The 21,281-nt window shown below is 36.9% G+C and overlaps 1 protein-coding gene across 1 annotated transcript in view; it reads left to right on the forward strand.

Annotated features, from left to right (window-relative positions):
* The window catches only part of Fbxl13 (F-box and leucine rich repeat protein 13), a 203,540-nt gene that overhangs the window by 46,623 nt on the left and 135,636 nt on the right, over positions 1–21,281 (forward strand). Inside the window, exon 8 of the mRNA XM_076853668.2 lies at positions 19,630–19,725. Within this exon, the coding sequence (XP_076709783.2) occupies positions 19,630–19,725 (96 nt within the window). The remainder of the gene's footprint in view (positions 1–19,629; positions 19,726–21,281) is intronic.

Here is a 21,281-nt window from a genome sequence, read left to right on the forward strand (position 1 = left end):
TGGAGAACCATCCTAAGTCAGTAAAACCATGATGGAATAAGAAAGCTGTTCTCTTTCTCTTTTACCCCTTTCCTTTACTCTTTCCCTTTCCCCTACCATGGGTAGGTTGAGAGGGCTGAGTGAAGGAAATTTCTCTAAGAAGGTGCCCTGGGATAGCATCAGTGGGAATGAAAAGGAAAGGACTTGTGTGAGAACCAAAGCGTGAACAGAATCCCAGGACCTGTGGTATGTGAGTGAAAGGGTGAGTGAGGCAGTGCCTTGAGAGGGCAGCATTGAGAGTGGCAACTAGAGGGTTGGGAGACTCAGGAAGAATGAGGCCAGGAGGGAGCAGAGCCAGCTTCTTTATTGACCTTAAATGCATGACTCACCCCCTGCCTCCATTCCTGACTCATACTTCCTGTTTTGCCAAGTGACTTTCTTTCTGTACCATCCAATGTTCTATTTAAATGGTTGGTGGAGCCTAATTAATTTTAGCAGTTTACCATTTGTTTGAGGTGGCTTGTGAAATAATATATCTCAAGAGTTTGTTTTATACTCATAAGATAATCCTCTTTTTTAAATTACATTTTTGAAAATAATTTAAAAAATTTTGTTCTGAAGTTTCTATTAATTTGTTCTTTCATATTTATAAATGTGTTCAACTCACTCCTTCCCTTAAAAAAAACATTTCTCGGTCCTGCTTCTCTTGAGTTAGTATTATTTTTCTTCCTTATATGTGTTGTCAGATTTCCTGACACTACCTCCTACCTGCTCAGTGAATCACTCAGAAACTGCTTTGAGCAGTCTCTACCTGGGTGTTCCAAAGTCACAAGCCAATTCATTTCCAAATAGAACTCATCATTTCCTTCCTTCAACCATATCCTGCCAACCTTAACTTTCTCTTATATCCTATTTCTGAATTAATAGCACCGCCATCTCCTTAGTAGACTCAGTCAGAATTTGGAATTTATCTTTGATTTGCCCACTGCACTTTCTTGTCCATTTTAGCTGGTAATGTTCTTTCTTTTTTCTCTCCATTCTCTCTGGTACTCATTTATCAATCAAAGCTACTTAGTTCGTCTTTCAGCATCTACTCTTGACTTTGATATCTCAGCCCATTTTTTCCTTTGTTCACCAGAGGTGTCCTTCTAATATCACATTTGTTCATGGTTCTTTCCTGGTTAAAATCTTTCCTGAACTCTCCATTGACTTTAACATGCTGCATAAGGCCTTTCATGTTTTAGGTCCTTGCTACCTCTCAGTTTTGTTCTCCTTTCCCCATGGAGCCCTCGTCTATGGTCATACTGAGTTACTCCCTATTATCTAGGTGCAAGACATAGACTCTGGCCATAGGACTTTGTTCTTCCTGCCCTCTCTGTGTAGGGCCCTCTGTTCTTCCTTGCGTGGCTCCCTCTTGCTTAGACAGATTGGGTATCATCTCTTCTAGAAGGGCTACCTTTTTTTCTCTAAAATATTCTTTCTTTTAAATATATTTTTTTTTGGTTTGTCAATGGACCTTTCTTTTATTTATTTATATGCAGTGCTGAGAATTAAATCAGAGCCTCACACATGCTAGGCAAGTGCTCTATCCCTGAGCCACAACCCCAACCCAGAAGGGCTACTTTTGATTTTCTGTTCTCTCATTCAGTCTTGGTTATTCATCCTTCCTGTATGTTCCCAGAGGCCCCAAGGCACTTCTTAGTGTCTCTTATTTTTTCCTTGTTGTTTTTTATTGTATGTGCCTTGAGGATAGGGTCAGAGCATTATCTGCTTTGAATTTTTCAACCCTTAGATGCTTGTTGACTGCACTCACTTTTCATCTTCTTTGATTCTGCTTCTCTCTTTTTAAAAATACACTTATTTCTTTATTTTAATGTGGTGCTGAGGGTCGAATCCAGTGCCTCACATGTGCTAGGCAAGCTCTTTACCACTGAGCTCCAGCTCCAGCCCCTCTGCTTCTTTCTTGAAATGCTTTTTTTAGCCTTGATGACATAACATTTCCTGTTTTTTTTTTTTGTTTGTTTGTTTTTTTCTATGCTCATGAAAGTTTTCCTGATCCCCACCAACCAGAGTTCTCTGACTGAACCTTCAAATGTTGACTTTGGCCCTCCCTCTTTTCTGTACTTTCTCTGTCTCAGGGAAGTCATAGCCAGGCTTTCGAACATCACTGTATGATGTTGGTGTTGATTTGAAATCATGATAGACACCTTTCTAACTTTCCTAACTACTTAGCAACTTCAACTTCTAAATCGTAATGAATGTAAGGCCCATGATACTTTTGATGTGCAATGTTGGGAGAGTGAGGTGATTTGGAGGGGAAAGAAATTTAATTTTGGAATCACTGATTTTTGAAATGTCAGTGAGGCATTAAGTTAGTCCTGGAAGAATCCAAAAAGTCATAAAGTCACAAAATCCTCCATATAGAGGATTTTGTCCAATTTCTTTCCCAGGATAATATTCCTCACAGATATTCTTGAAGTTTTAGAGAATGGTATGATGATATCCCCTTTCTCATCTGAGTTTGGGACCAACTAAGAGTAGACAGTTGGAAATTGAAATATTATATGGTATACCTGATAGGAGATTATGGCTTACGATCGGTGACCAAGGCTTCATTCTCTTGATTCTGAGTCAGATATACTCACCCCTTAGTCACTGCATAGCTGGACAACTGCAAATTTCCTTCATGCTGCAGAGAGAAGACCAGGATGCATGCATCTTGCTTTCAGGGTAGGAAAGTTGGAGCAGGAGTTGAGTTGCAGACCTAGATTTTTCTTCCAAACCCCATTTGGGATGCAGTCTCTTTCATTTTGGAAAGGATTTGATAATTAAAAAGTTGTTCTTTATATTGAAGCAGATAAAGTGCCTCCAACATTTTGTACATTTTGTCCCTGTTTCCTTCTGTGAGTTGGATCTGCATTCACAAGGCATATGATCAAATTTGTTAATTATTTAAGCATAGGCTATAATTTTATTTTCCAGTTCTTTTTATTGCCCATTCCCAGTTCACTCAATTGCTTGTTTTTCTATGATAGTTTCTATTTTGAACCTTCCCTGTCCCCACCATTGCCACTCTATTAGCTGCCATCTTCTAAGAATTCTGTCTGTAGGTTTCTCATAAAGTGGGTCCAACTATGTTTTACCCTCCACTCTGAGAAGGCCCAATCTTCTGAAGGGCAGGGGAGATCTCCAGGTAATAGGTTGCCTGGATTGCTTCATACCTTTACCTGCATTCCCTCTTTATCCTGGCCTTAAGGTTAGCAATGTGAAAGGAAACTACACAAAACAATGTGAGTATATAACCACGTGATTTATTACTCAACACTGATTCAGAATTAGTGGGATCAGAATCAGTGGGAGGAGTAGCATTCCAGGCTATGTTTTCTGTTTCAACTTAATCCCTTTTGCAAAGAAACCATTCTTTCCCATTGGAAATACCGAGACCATTTAAGTCTCTGTACCAGTTATGGTTTATTTCATATCTTGATGATTTCCTCTTAATGCTTTTTGCATGATAAAGGAGTCCTTTGCCAGAGCAACCTGGAGCAAAATATACTTCGTTGAAATTTATTAGCCTACAAGGATTGATTCCCATTGTGTTCCCACTGTGTTCTTGCTATTATCACTCTTGTGGTTAAAAGAATATTCACCCTTCTATGATTCTACACACTCCCCCAGTGTATTGTTTTTCTCCTTTCCCTATAATATGGCTGATTTGTTTGGTTTTTCCAGAATGTTCTAATTTATCTTCTACTTCCATTATTAATCATGATGTCTCTCCTTCTCCTAGCCAAAGGCTTTCTCCTTCAATCTCCTTCACATTTAATAGCTCTCAGAGCTAGAAAAATATTCCAAATTTGAGCTGATTATTGCAACATCCATTGTAAATATCACCTCCCTTAAATCAGATATTCAAGTGGCCTGTCCTTACCAGTCCTGAATCTGTGCTAGCTAGACTTACTATTGACATAGTGAAAATTTTGTAGCTCTGTTACTCTTTCTGACTTGGATGACATCTTCTTTAGCATTTAAGTCTTTCTTGAAACTCAGCCTCAGTGGCAATACTCTTAATTTTCTGTCCATCTCTCAGGTTTCTCTTAAGGTTCCTTTAGGGATAATATGTCCTCATTGGTTTGTAAAGGCTCCATCAGTGTTCCTCCATTCTTCTTGCTCCATCCTCAGTTGCTGGTGATTTAAATACATGCTTTAGGTTGTATCCTATTTACTTGAGACTCTCAAAACTATTTTTTTTCAGTCACCTTTCTCTTTTGAGATCCAGGCCATTGTAATCAGTGCCTGCTGAATAACTCCACTTGCAGATTCCACAGCATCTTCCACCCAGTATGTTCAACTTGAAGACATGCTTACCACCCCTCTGAGAGTACTATACTATTCACCATTCCATATTCCTGTTTTTAAGTCCACAGATTTCAAATGTGTATAAAATGCGTCCACACTACCCTAAGGACATGATAGGATTTTTATATAAGTTATTTCAGGTTAATCCTCCCAAAATATTTTTGAATTAGGTATTACTTCTGTTTTGCAAATGAAAAAAAAAGGATGCTTGGGGAAGCCCTTTTTACTTCATAGAAGTGTGAGTTATACTCCCTAATATTTGATGGAAATACTTTCATGTTTATTTCTTTACATCAGGTATGTCCGCTGCATGTTCTCACTCATTTGACAGCCAGTAAGTTCATTGTCTATCATCAAATAACCTGCTGGCCCCTTCTCCTTGGTTGTGTAAGAATCTTATCTGGATAATGTGGCTGAGCTCCCTGCCTAAATCAGCACAGTGTCTTAAAGACAGGAAAGTCCACAGTTCTCTGAGTCCTGCAGGCCTCTTGGAGTTCAGTTGCTATGGCTTTCTGATAGCACTCATTAGAAGGCTTGTCCCTTCTTAGGAGGGTCTGCATGGGAATGGAAGACAGCTATTTGCCATAAGCTTCCATTCTTTCCCTATATCTCAGGAATTGCTTTAAATCTGCTCCCACACTTAGTCACAATCTCTGTGATCCAATTTCTTTCTCTAAGGCAAGGGATTTTGTGGAGCTAGTTTGGCTTTTAGGGTGAATGACAGCTTCTGCTTTTGGCCCTGCCATGTTAATGCCATTAAAGAACTCAAGTATTACCACATAAATGTTCCCATTCTTCTGGTCTCTTTCAATAAATATAACCAAACAAAATTAATGTTTCAATATATTGTACATCATTGTCAAATAATATGACATTTCCTATTAAAAAAACATATCAACAGATGGGTATTGTGCTGGTGCTAGGGATGTGGGGTATGGAATTATGTTTGTTAAAAGTCCCCCATATTGTAGGCATTGTTCAGACTCAACATGTGTTATCTTGTTAATCCTCACAATTTAGTGAATTTAGTATTGTCCTCATTTTATCTTGAGGAGATAGTAACTTGGCTCATGGTAATTTAGTGGTGAAATCACTATTTGAGAAAGGGTTTGTTTGAATGTAAGTATTGTTATTTCTCCCCTGGCATGTGGTAATGACTGTCCTTGACCTTGTGTTGAACCAAAATGCTGAGGTTTTTATCTGAACTGCTGGCTAGCAGGTCTACCTTATGTCACTGGTATTCTCAACCTAAACACAATAGTTTGTTATTCCTGTTCAATTTCATGTTGTTGATTTTGGTTCTTATTCAGGAATTCAGTGAGTTAGTTATGTTTTCCAACCTTGAGGAATTCACTGATTTGATAAACATGATACTTATATTCTTATCCATATTGAAAAAATGTTCAACACAAATTCTATCAATTCCCTCTTTGTGGAACTTTTTCTGCTGCCTCTGTGACATGCCTCTCTGGGTTTTTTGAGTTTTTTTTGTTAGTAATATATTCACATTTTGTACCTTCCCACAGAATCTTGCATTGTATGGAATATGAAGTGGTTTGTATGCTGGTGGGATGCCCAGTCAGGAATACAACCACCAGGATGGTTCAGTTTCCCAGTGAAGTGAGGGACAGATTTTCCTCATTGCTGAATGTGGTAGGGCATGGTATCCAGAGGATTTGACAGTAACTCAAAGGTTCAACCTATATCCTGGCCTGGTGGTGAGCATGCGAGAATCCCAAGGGTTCCTATAGGTGGATAGTGCACAGTGATGTAGGTATAGGTACTGTCAACATGTGGTGATCTTGGTGATAGGTAGGTGATCAAGGATTGGGTAATCAGGTCTCAAGCAGTGAAGGTCTGTCTGTAGAACTAAGGAAGAAAGAGAACCAGCACCAGCAAGGCAGAGACCCAATCCAGATGAGGGTTTCCAGAAATAGCAATAAAAATACAGAATTTCCAGTTGAATTTGAATGTTAGATAAACAAATTTGTTGTTAAGTATAAATGAGTACTGTGCAATATGTGGCATCTACTTATACTAAAAATTTATTTGGGCATCTTATACTATATTTAACAGTCCTAATCTAGGTAGAACTGGACAATGGTATAGAATTATATTTGCCTTCTTTAAACTAAGATAATAATTAAAACATTGAAAGTTCTTTGAAGGATTAAATGCCTAGTACACAAGAAGTATACAATAAAGATAAAACTTCTTTCTACCTCCACACATCATTTTCCCCTTCATTTTGAAAGTACAGCACTTAAAAAATGGATTAGGTAGTTTTAATAAATAAAGCATCATATAAGCCCTCAAGAATAAGTGAGCTGTCTTTGAGCTGGGACGTCAGTCTTCTCCTACCTTTCTATTCAGATTTGAAAGGAAATTATGCCATTAACTCATGTGGATCTCCACCTTGCTAACTGAAGGTCTTGGATTTCTTAGCTTCCATAATTTCATGAGCCAGTTCCTTAAAGTAAACAAATCTCCTTCCCTCTCTCTCATCTCATAGATGATATGGAGAAATATAGATCCTGTTGGTTCTGTTTCTTTGGAGAACCCAGGCTAGTACAGATTTTGATACTGAGTGTGGTTCTAGAGGAACAGGATTTTAAGGATGAGTTTTCTGAATTGGTTCTGGAATTGCTGAAATTAGCTTTTTTTATGTGATTAGATTTAGATAAACAAATTTTAGATAAACAAATCTGTTGTTAAGTATAAATAAGTACTGTGCAATATGTGGCATCTACTTATACTAAAAATTTATTTGGGCAAAAATTCTAATGACTTTATTTCTATTGCTAGAGAGAGCATTGGTAGTCCATGGTATGATTTGGCAATAGAGATATTCAAAATATCTCCAGTAGATACTCCTAATCACCTCCTTATTTTAGAAGAAAGGAGCTGTACTATACATGATACTTTTGAGCAGTTTTGGAAATCTAATGCATTTAAGGTTGACTGTTGCTTCTAATGTTACTAAAAAAGTACTAAAATATAAGTATTAGAATATTCAAATTCTCAGGTCAAGCACTGTTAAATAACCTGAAAGCTTCTCTGTGTGTCCTGAGAGATTCATCTCCTGCAGACTCAGGGATGAGATTGGTAAAAATCAAATGCAAAATCATATCCTACAGCTGATCATGCAAATTAAACTCTCAGCTTCACAGGTTCTCTAAGTGAAGGCATTGATAGGGAAAGAAAGGGATCCCAAAAGTTGGAATGAAATTATGTGAGATTTGATTAATCTGGGGGCACTGAGGCCTTTCCACCTCAGTTTGAGGTGATTAACCCTACACGTCATGAGGAAACTGTAAAGGCCTCCTCTGAGGCAGTTACCATGAAAGACAATGTTTATTTCCCCCCACTCTTATTACTCTTCTTTGCTTCTGAATCTATAACTATACTCAAATCTCAGCATGCCCCTAAAGGTGGAGGACAAAGTATAACCCATGAGAAAGTACTCTATATTTCAAAAGAAGATTTTTCTAATTTATAAAGACAGAAATCTTGGAAATAATAATGATGGAAGGAATATAAAATTGAAAGGGGCTGAATCTGTTGACATGAGCACAACAAACAGAGATTCTGCATTTAATATTGCAGCTCAGAGAGTAAGGAAGAACTCTGACAGTTTAATTTTGTTTGTTGGCTGCAACAAAACAAAGGGTAAGTGGCAGTGAGCATCCTAGAAATTCAGGACTTGTCTTGTATAAGTCAAAGGAAAGGATTCAAAGACTTGGGGAGATTGGAAGGTTAGAATGGATTTGTCATTTCAATCTATTTACCCCACTGGGAGTAGCCAGAAGACACACTACTACTCCCTTCACCATGACTGTGAGAAGTACATTTGTGAGGGAAGCCCCAGCATCCTTGAAGAACTTTGTCACAGTATAAATTTAAAATCAGACACAATTTATGCATCAAAGAATTATACGACTATTAAATAATAATAACAATGCCTCCTTAGTGATTGCTTAGCCCTTAGTTTGCAGAAGTATTCATGTGATCAGGTCATTCTATAAGGACTAAATGCTAAAGTTACTTAGTAAGTGGAAGAAAGTTTCCCAATCAGGTCAAGATATCTATATCTCTTGAAGATTGAAAAATAAGAAAAAGAAGAAATTTAAAAAAATTTCTATAAAAGGCTGATTTTCTTTTAGCTAAATCAGGTACTTCTCTTTGGCATCTCTATCCACTGACTGAGTAAGGTGGTCCAACTAGTAACTAGAATACCATATGTCAAAGTTGGCAAAATTGGAAAGATCCCTTTTCTTGATGGAAAACAAAATATAATAAAACATTAAAAAGTCAATTCTGGCCCATTATACATTAGGTGCCAAAGCCTATATCATAGTTTTCAGGTAGGCCTGGTACTTTGCCAGGAACAAATGAAGGTGGTGGATCCTTGCCCCTTCCTAGAGCCATTAAGTAGAGATGAAAAAAAGGGGTGGGTAGTGGGCCATAGTAGGGTGTCAAAGCCCAAGCAATGTTACCTTAGGAGGTTTATGTAGTGCAAATGACGGAGTTTCCTTGGGAGGAGGAAGACACTTAAACTAGATGGGAGGGAGAAGCTGGTGTGGAATGTGGGAGCCCAGACTACATAAGAAGGCTGGTCTGGCATGGGGTTTAGAGCTCAATGAAACAAAAATTGTCTAGTCAAGGAGTGAGGACTCTAGGATGTTGATAGGCTAGTAGTCACCCTTGGGAATCACAGTGGAACTTAGTGCACTGAAGAGTGAATTTACTTCTGGAATAGGGACTGACCTGTATGTAATGTCAGAAAGAGAGATGGGTAAAGGGGTATTTGAATAGGAAAGGCAGCCAAGCAATGGAAGCTTGGTATTTACTAGGAAATTGAGAGGCAGGTTTCTTGCTCTAGAAAGTAATTACAAGTGTGGAGAGGAAAACACTAGGATGAACCCTGTGGTGTTAGATTATGATTGGGATTTCAATGGGAAGTCATGGTTTTTAATACACATAGCTAAATAGATAGGTGGGACTTGGAGTGAGAAAAATTTCACTAAAGCTTATGGAGAATATAGTCCTAACCAAATCAAGGTTCTGTTGGGAAAAATTGATTGTTAAGTAACCAGCATCATTCCAGTAGATCCTCAAACTAGGTAGGAAATGCCCTTAGCCCCAGTACATAGCTCACATTGACACTTGCTTGATATCTTGTCTTCTCTAGATATCATTTCCTGAGTCTTACCCATTAATCTATTTAATTTAGTATTGCTAAATTACTAGCCAACTTCTAGATTATCAGCAAACTTTTTCTGAAAATGGTTAGGAAGTAAATGTTTTAAATTTTGTGATCCAAGAGGCAATGTCTTCAACTCTTGAGCAAATTCTTCTCTCCAAAAGGCTAATTTGAGGTCTTAGTTTGAGGTCCTTACAAAAATAGCTGGAGTAGGTTGGCCAAATTTGGTGTACAGGCTATAGTTTGCCAATCCCTGCTGTAGACAACCTCTATCCCCAGCAACCCCATGTTGAACGTAGCTTGGCACCTCTTCTGGATTATAACATGCTAGATCTATGGCATCTGCAAGATCCTTCAAGGTGAGCCAAATTCCTAATCTTACTTCCTTGTAGACATTTTTCCCCAGAGGGCGACCCATGTCATCAGAACAAATAGATTGAACCAAACTTAGAAAATTCCCTAAAGATCTTTTTTTTTTCTTTTTTCTTTTTTTTTTTTTTTTTGGCAACAATGCATTAATCTTGAAGGGGCCAGTTTTCATATTTTCCAAAGATTAAAAATAGACTTTTGTTAGAATGTGAATGCATTTAAACCTTTGCTAGTAACTTGGGTCACTGTTAAGCAGCTTGGATAAGTGTTTTTAAATGTCATAGCAAACCTCTTAGGTCCATTCCACCATTGATATCTACCCAGTAGAGTTCAGTATGGGTTTAGCCATGTTTTGTATTGATAGGCTTGCTCACAAATATTATCACTCACATCAACTTTACCCATGTTATAAAAGTCAGAAAATAGAGATTAAATTACATGTTGTAGGTTACATAATGTCTTAGTAATCTTGGCTTGCTAAAACAAACACCATCAACTGGGAGGCTTAAACATCCAATATTTATTTCATAGAGTTCTGGAGGCTGGGAAATCTAAGACCCAGATGCCTGCAGATTGCTTGCAGATTCCTTTCTTGGTGAGGTCTCACTTACTGGCTCACAAATGGCCACCTTCTCACTGTATGCTCACGTGAAAGAGGAAGCTCTGATGACTTTTCTTTTTCTTAAAAGAATGCTAATCCTATTATATGGACTTTACCCTCATGACCTCATCTAAACCTAATTACCTGCCAAAGATTCCACTTCCCCCTATCATCCTATTGGAGATTAGGGCTTCAGCTTATGGATTTGGGAAGGAATTCATCCATAACACACAGTTACCTAGAATGGGGATTCATACTCTAGTTTTCTACATTTAGGAATTGTTTCCCTACATAGTTCTTACAGAAACATTACTCCATTCTAGAATGAGAGAATGTTCTTGCCTGATTGCAATCCTGCCTAGAATAGAATGCATCTGTTGTTTATAACACACCTCTTAGCCTACAATTTAATCCTCATCGTAAAATCTCTGTCCTGAACATTTCCAGAATGGTTATGAAGATAATTATTGGCTCTTTTTCATCATAACCTGCTTGACAACATATAATGATGATTTTATCCACTTTTTTTTCTGACAAAAGATATTTGTGTCAAAATTCTATAATCACCCAATTACTTGACCGCAAAATTTGTTCAAAAGTAAACTTCCATTTAATTGAGTCATTCTTTTAACCCAAAATTAAAATGGAACTTTGACCAGTATGAGGTCCAAAGTTTGCTGTTTTAACTAAGTGTTCCTTTTTGCACAGCATCTGATGTCAAAAAATGTAACAACCCTTTCAAAACTTCCAAACACTTCAAGGGAAATTTAACTACACTCATTAAAAAAAAAACTTCCAAGAGTACAACACTTACCAATCTACCTTCATATCTTGCTTGTACATTCTATTTAAGCTTAATCTTTAAAATTTTAAAATATTGATACAACGCATGGACTATTAGCAATTATCTTGTTCTGTATATCCAAACTAGGGAGTTTTATAGAAGTTATTCTTATTTTTAATACAGTACTTCTGATGCATAAAATGGTAGACATTCTAAAAATGTAATTAAGGTGAGCTTTTCATGTCCATATGGTATCATTGGAAATACCAATAAGTCAGTTATTTTCTCATGCACAAAATGATAGATATTCTAAAAATGACTATGGGGGTAATCCACCATTCAAACATTGAATCCTGTGGACATATTGACCAATATTTCCAGAATTATTCCTTAAAATATTGCAAAATATTTTGTAGTAAAAAGAAAACAGTAATATGGCCAAATAAGTTTGAGAGATTCTGGTTAGAACAAAGTAAAAGCTTGGTTAGGAAACATCCAGAAAAGGACAGAAAATTTAAAATAAGTACGTACTAAACCAACTTAATAAATTATATTTAAGAGGTTTTGCTTTAGGACTTTCTTTTATCCCCAGAAATACAATAGCTTTAACCCTTTACTCTGGGCCTCTTTTTTTTTCCTGGAAATTATTCTTCTAGCATTTAAGATACCATATTACCCATTTCAGTTCTTCCTGGTTCTCTACTCTTGGTGCTCTGTTCTTTACACAATGTCTTTGTGTTAATCTGGGTTCTACAGAGAAGCAAAACTTGCATGTCTGTGTGTACATACTGTAAGGAATTGGCTCATATGATTATGAAGACTTAGAAGTCCAAGATCTATAGTTGGAGACCTCAGAGAGAGTCAATGATATAGTTCCAATCCAAGTCTGAAGGACTGAGAATCAAGAGAGTCGAGGGTGTAAGTTTCAATCTCAATCTGAGTCCTCAGGCAGGAGAAAACTTATGTCCCAGCCTGAAGACAATCAGTCAGAGAGTTAATGAGACAGAGACTTATTATTTCTCACTGTCTTTCATTCTATTCAGTCCTTCAGTGGTTGAGATGAGAACTACTCTCATTAGGGAGGGCAAATGCTTTACCTGGTCTACTGATTTAAATGTTAACCTTATCCAGAAATACTCACACAGACATGCCCAGAAACAATGTTAAATTGAAAATCTGGATACCCCATGACCCTGTCAAGTTGACACATAAAATTACCATCATAGGTCCACCCTTGCAACTTGCACCCATACACATCTCCTTGAACCATACTTGATTTCTCAATAAAGATAATAATAAGTTCATAATTCTATATAGCACAATTCTGCTGTCCTGTTTATAATCAGAAAGGTATTAATTATTTCCTAGAAAAAGAGATAAAATATTTGAATATGTTTACTTGTCTCCTTGATATCCCATAATTGAAATGCTATATAAGTATGTAAATACAATGATATAATGTCAGTACATCTTATGTTATATGATATCAAGAAGGAGAAGGAAGAAAACAAATACAATAGAGATATACATAGATGATACAGATATTTGATATGTATTTATAACCAAATAATGAGGAATAAGCTAAAAATAATGAGAAATAATAGCTTATCATGAGGTTATACCTGGTATTTATAGCTACCTACTTCCATGATCTGTCTGTATTCCCTTGGTCTTCTTAAACAAGCACCTCAGGTGATCCTTGTTCCTTATCTGGTATGATGATACAAACTTTCATTCCTGAAGGGTCTGTGCCATTAGAAAACCTGCTTGGATTGGGTTGTTGTTTTCCATGTTATTACCTAAACACAGGGCATCACTAAGAGATACCTACAAGGATCTCCTGTATTCCAGACATACTCTTCCTTATCTACATTGTGGAGTGATAGTCCACTTCCTCCTTGATCATCAGGATCCATCCAGCCAGCACATGAACTGCTTAGTGATTCAGAGACACAAGGAGACAAGAATGGTGAAATGGTAGTCTAAACTTCCAGTTTAATGAAATTATTGTTTTATCTCCTGGTTGAAACATTCCTTCTTTTGGAACTAGAACTTTAGGCCAGTGTCTTTCAGTTTATTAGAATATTGAGCCAGGAGAATAAGGTCATGGGAACAGGATTAGTGGATCATGAGGGATAAGAGTATGCCACTCTCATTTCTGACCGGTGAGTCCTGAGTATGGGAGAAAGTATCATAAACAGTATTAAATGCTAATTCAGAGGACATAGAGGCTTTTGGAGAATCTTGCTCCAGTCCCACAATGTATTGCCACCCACTCATAATAGTTAATGAGTCATCACAAGACCATTTCACCATTTTATGAAGCCAGCAACTTCAGGGTGGTGGAAAACATGGTAAGATTGGTGAAGTCCATCAATGGGCCTCTGGAGGCATTTCTTTTTGCTGTGGTGTAAATTCTTCAACCAGAAGCAATATTATATATTTTAAAAAACACAACTTTCCACTAATACCCAATCCAGTCTAATACTACAGAGTTATTTCTAGTATTCTTCTCTTTCATACTTGTAAATACTTTCTATACCAAGATGTCTGATTCCCAGTTTCCTAATACTTTTATTTTTTGATCTATCTCTTGCCCCTTAAGTACCAAGATTCTATTGCCTGGCTGTATATCTTATGCAAATGCCCCTTCACCTCCATTTCTTTCTGACAGGCCATGCAGGTCAGGCCCTCATCCCACAAGTAACTTCACTACTCACTACCCTAAGTTCTACTGTTATCCCCTAGGGTGACTATCTGCTTTATCAACTTATCTTGAGTCCTCACTCTTTGATTGGCCCATTTCTATATTTCCTGGGTTGTATCCCCCATCCACACCAGCCTCCTTTTGTAGTCTGGGCTCCCATATTCCATGCCAGGCTCCTCCCTCCCATCTAGTTTGGAAATTTCACTCTCCTACTGAAACTCAGATATCTGCACTGTGCATTCTCTGGAGGAGACATTCTTCTCACTTTGCTTGGGCTTTGACAATTTCCCATGGTCAAAGTGTTATTCTACTACCTGTCCCCCTTGCAGGTGCCTATTTTGTTCAGCTCCACCTAATGGCTCTACAAAGGGGCAAGGATACACTGCCTTCAATTATTCCTAGCAAAGTATCAGGCCTACTTGAACACCGCCGTGATATAGGCTTTGGCACCTAATGCATAATGGGCCAAAATTGAACTATTAACGTTTTATTTTCCATCAAGAAAAAGGGTCTTTTCCATTTCTTCAACTTACATTTCTTCAGTGGTCTCCTGGTTAGTAGTAGGACCACTTACTCCATTGGAAGATAATGGTGCTAGAGGGAAGTACCTGATTTAGCTGAAAGAAAACTAGCCCTTCACAGAAATGTTTTTTTATGATTTCTTCTTAAATTATAAGGCTCAAGAAATACAGATATCTTGACATAAAGAGAACCCTTTCTCTAGCTTGACTTTACCATGTTGTTTTTGAAGAATGACCTGGTCATTACACATTCGCATACTAAGTGCTGTCTAGTTGCTTAAGAGGTATTTCTATGGTTAGTTATTGATGCCCACCGTCACATAATTCTGTGATGGATAAATTGTGTTTAATATAGATTTATACTGTAACTCTTTCCCTCCTTGCTAATTGGGTCTGGAGTTATTTTGTTGTTCTCTACTGTGTTTATAGCAAGAATTTCCATATTAAATGCATTACTATCCAGGGTATTTAACAAAAATAAGTAGGGAATACTGGTACTACTAGAGAATATAGTTCTCAGGAAGTTCATTGAGAGCTGGCTCATCTTGGAGACCAGGGAATTTAAACATTTTAGAATCACAGAAACTTTGTGATGAAGGGGACTTAGAATTGATGTCTTCTTACAGGCTCCTCCACCCAAACTCAGAATCCCCTCTGAACACATCCAGTGCTCCCTCATACTCAGTGAATAGGCACCCTTTCTGGTCAGTTGGCCATGTTAGCTCTTCCTTCCTCCTTGTTGCTACTTTTGTATGGGACACATGTGCTGATACCTCTAATACCAATCTAATGCCACAGGGTGTTAGAGAAAAGTTAATTCTAACCAAGAACACTGTATATTCCTTTTGGGGGGCTTGCTTGTTTTGTATGGAAGAGAAAAATTATTAAAAACCATTTTTGTGCTAGAAGGTATTAGAGGTTTTTCCTAATGTAAAGCTGAAATCTGTCTGCTGTGATATCCTCCTAGGGGCTCTGGTTTTGTCACATAAGATCAAAATGAAAATAGCTACTGGGTTCCAGTGCTTCAGTGTATTGTAAAATTTCCATCTCTCCATCCCGAGAACCACTTCTAGTCTCTTCCAAGAGTATCACTGGTTTTCACATTGAGTCAGAAGTAGGAAGTAGGACTGTAGGCTTGAAAGGTCTTTGCTCTAGGTAGACTTCTTGCAGCTGCCTCTGTAACCTTAACTGAAATCATCGTATCTCACCAGGCACCATTTCAATTTCTTTGAGGCATGTTTGGCTTCCTTGAACTGGTGAATCCCCTTTCCTTTTCTTTCCCTTTGCCAGGGGTTAAAGTGTTCAGTTTGTTCTCTTGTTACATCCATCCATTTCCCTCATGATGTGGGCTTTCTTTCTCCTTTCTCATCCCAATACTTCTTCACTAGATGCTCTTCTTTTTCCTGAAATTCAAAGTGCCCTGGCTCATAGTGGTGCTGAAACATATTATTGAGTATGCTCAGATTTCATGCTCATATAGACTTTCAGTGGCATATGGTTTTCTTAAAATGCCCTGTTTTCTGATACGTGTTGTCAATTTTATGGGTTAGGATGTGTCTTGCATAGAGTACCCACTTGGTGATTATCTATGGAATTGAATTAGAAATCATACTCTTCTTCCTTGATGTTCTTCCCAGGTTGCTATATTGGCAACAGTGTTCCATGTGGAATTAATTTCTAGTATTTCTAAATGTAATTGCATATGAATGTTTTAAAACTTTCAGTTATATTTTATAATAGTGGCCCCACTCCTTAAGCGAAACTATAGGTTTGTAGTAATTGTACTTAAATTCTTTGAAACAGTTTATTCTACATTGAATTGTGGAACACCTGCCTTTTAAGTATTTCTGGGAAATGGTCTATGGAATGAATGTGGTGTGACATTATAAACTAGGTGCTAAACAATTAAGTGTTAAAAGAGCTAGTGAAGAAAATGGTAGCTCCTCATTTATTGGAAAAGACATAAAAATCCCCACACATTGGGAAAGGCAATATGTAGTCTTATTCTAATCATCTTTCTCTGTTCTACTACGTGGACCACAATGCAAATGAAAGTCTGAATCCATTTATGAAAGAATTTAACATGTAAATGATAGGTATGATCTATTTAGATATGGGCTTTTTTGTTGTAATTAATGCCCTCTTAGAATTTATAGTTGAGAAGAACTTAAATCATACAATATGGAAAAAATAAACTCTTTAAATTTGAGATTAAAATTACCATATGGCAATACAATTAAGAGACTAATTTTAACTATCTGGCCATAAATTATAAAAGTAATCACAAAATTTTAGGTATGGAAGAGGCCTTTAGAAATTATTTCACCAAAGACCCTTGTTTTACAGATGAGGAAACGGACTCAGAGGAGTTAGGTGACTGTACTAGGTTGACTAGTGTCCTCCAAAATCAATGTACTTCTGGAACCTCAGAAAGTGACCTTATCTGGAAATCTGGAAATAAGGTTTTTGCAGAGAATAAGTCATGCTGCGTTTGAATGGGTCTTAAATCTAATACCTGCTGTCTTTATGAGAGGAAAGAGGGAACCAAACACACACAGGAGGGAAGGCCGTGTGACAAGAGGCAGAGGTTGGAGCAGTGATATAGCTATAAGACAAGAATGCAGAAGAATCCTGGCAACCACCAGAAGCTAAGATGGCAAGGAAGGACTTTCTACAAGGGCTTCAGTGGGGCACCACACTCTCAACTCTGATTTCAGGCTTCTTACCTTCAGAAAGAGGGAACAAATTTCTGTTGTTTTGAGCCACCCAGTTTGTGGCAATTTGTTATGGCAACCTAAGCAACTATATAGTACCCTTCCAAGGAGAGGTGGTCTCTGTAATAAAGGCTCAGGGAATAGAAGCCCAGTCCATTCTGAGCAGCTGTGCTCAGTTTTCCTGTTTGCTTTGTGTGTGTCACAGGGACTTGCAGGTGCTTGATCAGGAACTTTATTTCTTAATTGGCTGAATTACAGTTTACTGCCTTTAAGGCTTTGCTTCCCATCCCACTTTTTATCTAGATTGTTCTCGTACAACTCTTAAACAAGTTATTTGTCTCCTGCAATCTCAGAAATTTGGCTCTATCAAAGTGTGGCCATTTGACTTTTCTAGGTTGCTTTTACCTCTCTGGACATAAGGCCTAATTATCGTACTTCCTCTCTTTAACATACTGTACAAAGTACATGTATGAAGACACGAATTGGGTGTCAACCTATTTTACATACAGAGATATGAAAAATTATGGTATATATGTGTAATAAGAATTATAATGCAAAAAACCCCACAAAGAACATGTATAAAGACATGAATTGGTATGAACATACTTTATATACAAAGATATGAAAAATTGTGCTCTATATGTGTAATAAGAATTGTAATGCATTCCACTGTCATGTACTTAAAAAAATAAAATCAATTTAAAAAGTACTGTACAAGAACAGTACAGGTAGAAAATGACAATACACTTTTTAGGCTACCTCATCTACTGTAATACCTTTCCAAGGTTCTTGGCCATTTCAATGATTGACTTAATTGTTAGCATAATTAGTTCCTTCAATAGTATATACAGAAAAAAAATGTGGAATTTTAACTTTATTTGTAATGTTTTTTGATGCACAAAAGTTTTGAATTTTGGTGAAATTTAGATTTTTTTTCCTTTGTGGCATATGTCACAGCTAAGGACTTTTGTTAAACTCAAGGTCATGAAGATTTACCCCATGTTTTCTTTTAAGAATTTAATGGTTTTAGCTCTGATATTTAGGCCATTGATTTATTTTGAATTTTTAAAAATATGAAATGAGTGTGTGTGTGTGGGGGGGTCTAAATGCATTTTTAAAAATATTTGAATATCCAATTGTCTCAGCACCATTCATTAAAGATACTCTTCTTTCCCCAATGAATTGTATTGGGCTTCTTGTTGAAAATCAGTTGTTCAAAGATGCTAAGTAGGGGCTGGGGTTGTGGCTCAGCTGTAGAGCGCTCGCCTAGCATGTGCGAGGCCCTGGGTTCCATCCTCAGCACCACATAAAATATAAATAAAATTAAAGGTATTGTGTTCAACTACAACTAAAAAAAAATAAAAATAAAAAAAGATGCTAAGTATTTCTGGACTCTCAAGTCTTATTACATTGGTCTACGTATTAATCCTGTACTTTGATGTTTTGATTATTATAGCTTTGTATTAGCCCTCTTTGTTCTATTTTGAAGTTATTTTGGCTATTTTGAACCCCTTGTGATTCCATATTAATTTGAGGATTGGCTTTTCCATTTCTGCAAAAGGAGTCTGAAAAATTAATAGGGTTGCGTTGAATCTATAGATCACTTGGGTTGAACTGGTATCAGTGTTTTTATTGTTTTCTGTTCTTTGAATATTTGATATAATACTATTATAAAACACTCTGAGTTTGTGTTTGGTGTTTACTAAAGGGCAGACTGATTCAGTTCCTTATTGTTATTGTGTCTTCCAATTTACAAAATGGAATATTCAATGTTTTGTATGATTCTTTCATCCCCTTAAATTTATTCCTATGTATTTTATTCAAAAGTGAGTTTATTAATATAAAATATTTCAGGCATGCAAAGAAATGTGAAAAATGAGTACTTGTGTACTCATCACCCAGTTTAATAAATAAGCCAGGTGCAGTGGTTCATGCCTGTGATCCCCAAAACTTGGGAGACTGAGACAGGAGGATCACAAGTTTGACACCAGCCTCAGCAAGTTAGTGATGCCCTAATCAACTTAGGAAGACCCTGACTCAAAATAAAAAATAAAAACTACTGGGTATTTGGCTCTGTGTTTAATTATCCCCTAGATTCAATCACTGGTGCCAAAAAAAAAAATAAAAATAAAAAATAAAGGATCACATTGTACAAAAGGCATCAGCAGATAAGTTCTAGTACTTTGAATAAAATTTCTATCTTCAGATAAAATTCTAGTGCTTAAACTTTTGCTATACAATATATGGATTATATTACCATTTAGTCTCTCTTAATCTCTCTTTTCCTCTTTCCACCCTTACATGCATGTGTGCACACACATAAAAAGTGGGAAGAATTGCATCAAAGTTTACACATTTTTCAAAATTGTGTATTTCTTTTCTTTGCACTTAGATTTTCTCGTACCTTGGTTTAAGAGATGTGATAATATGTGGTCAAGTAAACCACTCCTGGATGGTGATGATACAAATAACTAAATTGTGGAATGCTGTAAGTAGCTACTCTCTGAACTATGGGGTTATTTTAGTTCTTAAGGGCCAATGGACTGCTATAAGACCTGCTTTGGTAGGGACCACCTTCTTCCTTGCTCCTTACTCTGTGGCCACCAGCAACAAGTGCATTTGTTTTTCTTTAGTCTGGGCAGAAGCTTGGAGGGAGAGATAAAAAAGAAAATAATGTTATTTTAAGAGATATATTAGTATTTTAAATAGTAGATATGAATTGAATATTATATTAGTATTGAAGCAAAGCCTGTTTTATTGAATATTTTATACCCTGTCCTGACTTCATTATTAATATGTGCCTAGATTCCTTCATGAGTGTATACTGTATGTTGAATCCTTGCCTATGAGGAAGACAGTTTAGACTGTGTGGTTTGTAATGACTTATTCATCACTCATAATTTGGAAGGATTAGTTCTACTAAAAAGAAAGAAGAAAGAATGACGTTATATACATGGCTAATGTTAGGTAAAACTGATAAGATGAGGGGTTTGAACTTGAAGAGGACAGAACTGACTGATAATTAAATTCAAAGTATGACATTGATATAATTTTTTGCTAAAAATTTAAGCATTTAGCTGAAACATCCAATTTGTGAGTAGCCAATTCCTCATTTTGTCATTTCTCATTGCCTTTTTTAAAATAATTGTGACACATTTAAACACAAATAAAAGCAAAAATAAAACAAAGGCCAATATATAATTATGGAAATAGAAATTTACTAAACATAAAGAAACCTAACCTCCTATTCTGGCTTTGTTCTTCCTGCCACGTTCTCATATTCTCTACATCTTTATCCAATGAGGACAGAAGTGCTGGCTTTTTCTAATTTCTGCCAGGCTGCTGCAGGATTTGTCCTGATCTTAATATTGCACATATTATTTCTCCTTCAGAGCATTTGGATTCATTCTTTCTTTTTTATGAGTGTTCCAAAGCGAAAAGGAACATCCCCAAACATCTGTCACATAAATAAGAGATTTATTCGTATAAACTAGAGATTCGTAAAGTGTGGTCCTAAGACCAGCAGCATCAGCAACACCCAGGAACTTGTTGGAAATGCAAATTCTCAGGCCCCACCCCAGAGAAATTCTGGGAGTAGCAAATCAGCAATCTGTTTGTTTGGATCGTTAAATCCACCCAGATGATTCTGATACAGGCTAAAGTCTGAGAATCACTGCGTTAAACTAAAAATAAGCTTAAGGCATGAGTATCTGATTTGTTAGCTCAGATGGAATCAATTCTCTTGATATTGTCATACAGAGTGAGAATAAAATAGTTCAGCCAAGAATGGGGAGGGTGCTCTGATGACATGTTTGGTTGACTTATAGATTAGTGCCCTTGGCACCTTGTCAACTCCTCTTAGTTTCTGTAAGTTTCAGAGATTCTGAAAAATGGGGTTAGTCCCCCTATTCACAAGTCAATCTAATCACAGAATATCATCCATCCTCCATCATTAGCAATAAGGAAGGTGGAGAAGTCAGCTATTGACTGGACTTTAGACAACAGGGAAAATGATGGCCATTGATTATTGATAACAATCATAGT

The sequence above is a fragment of the Callospermophilus lateralis genome, chromosome 1 (genome assembly GCF_048772815.1).
Source record: "Callospermophilus lateralis isolate mCalLat2 chromosome 1, mCalLat2.hap1, whole genome shotgun sequence".
In the NCBI taxonomy this organism is placed as follows: domain Eukaryota; kingdom Metazoa; phylum Chordata; class Mammalia; order Rodentia; family Sciuridae; genus Callospermophilus; species Callospermophilus lateralis.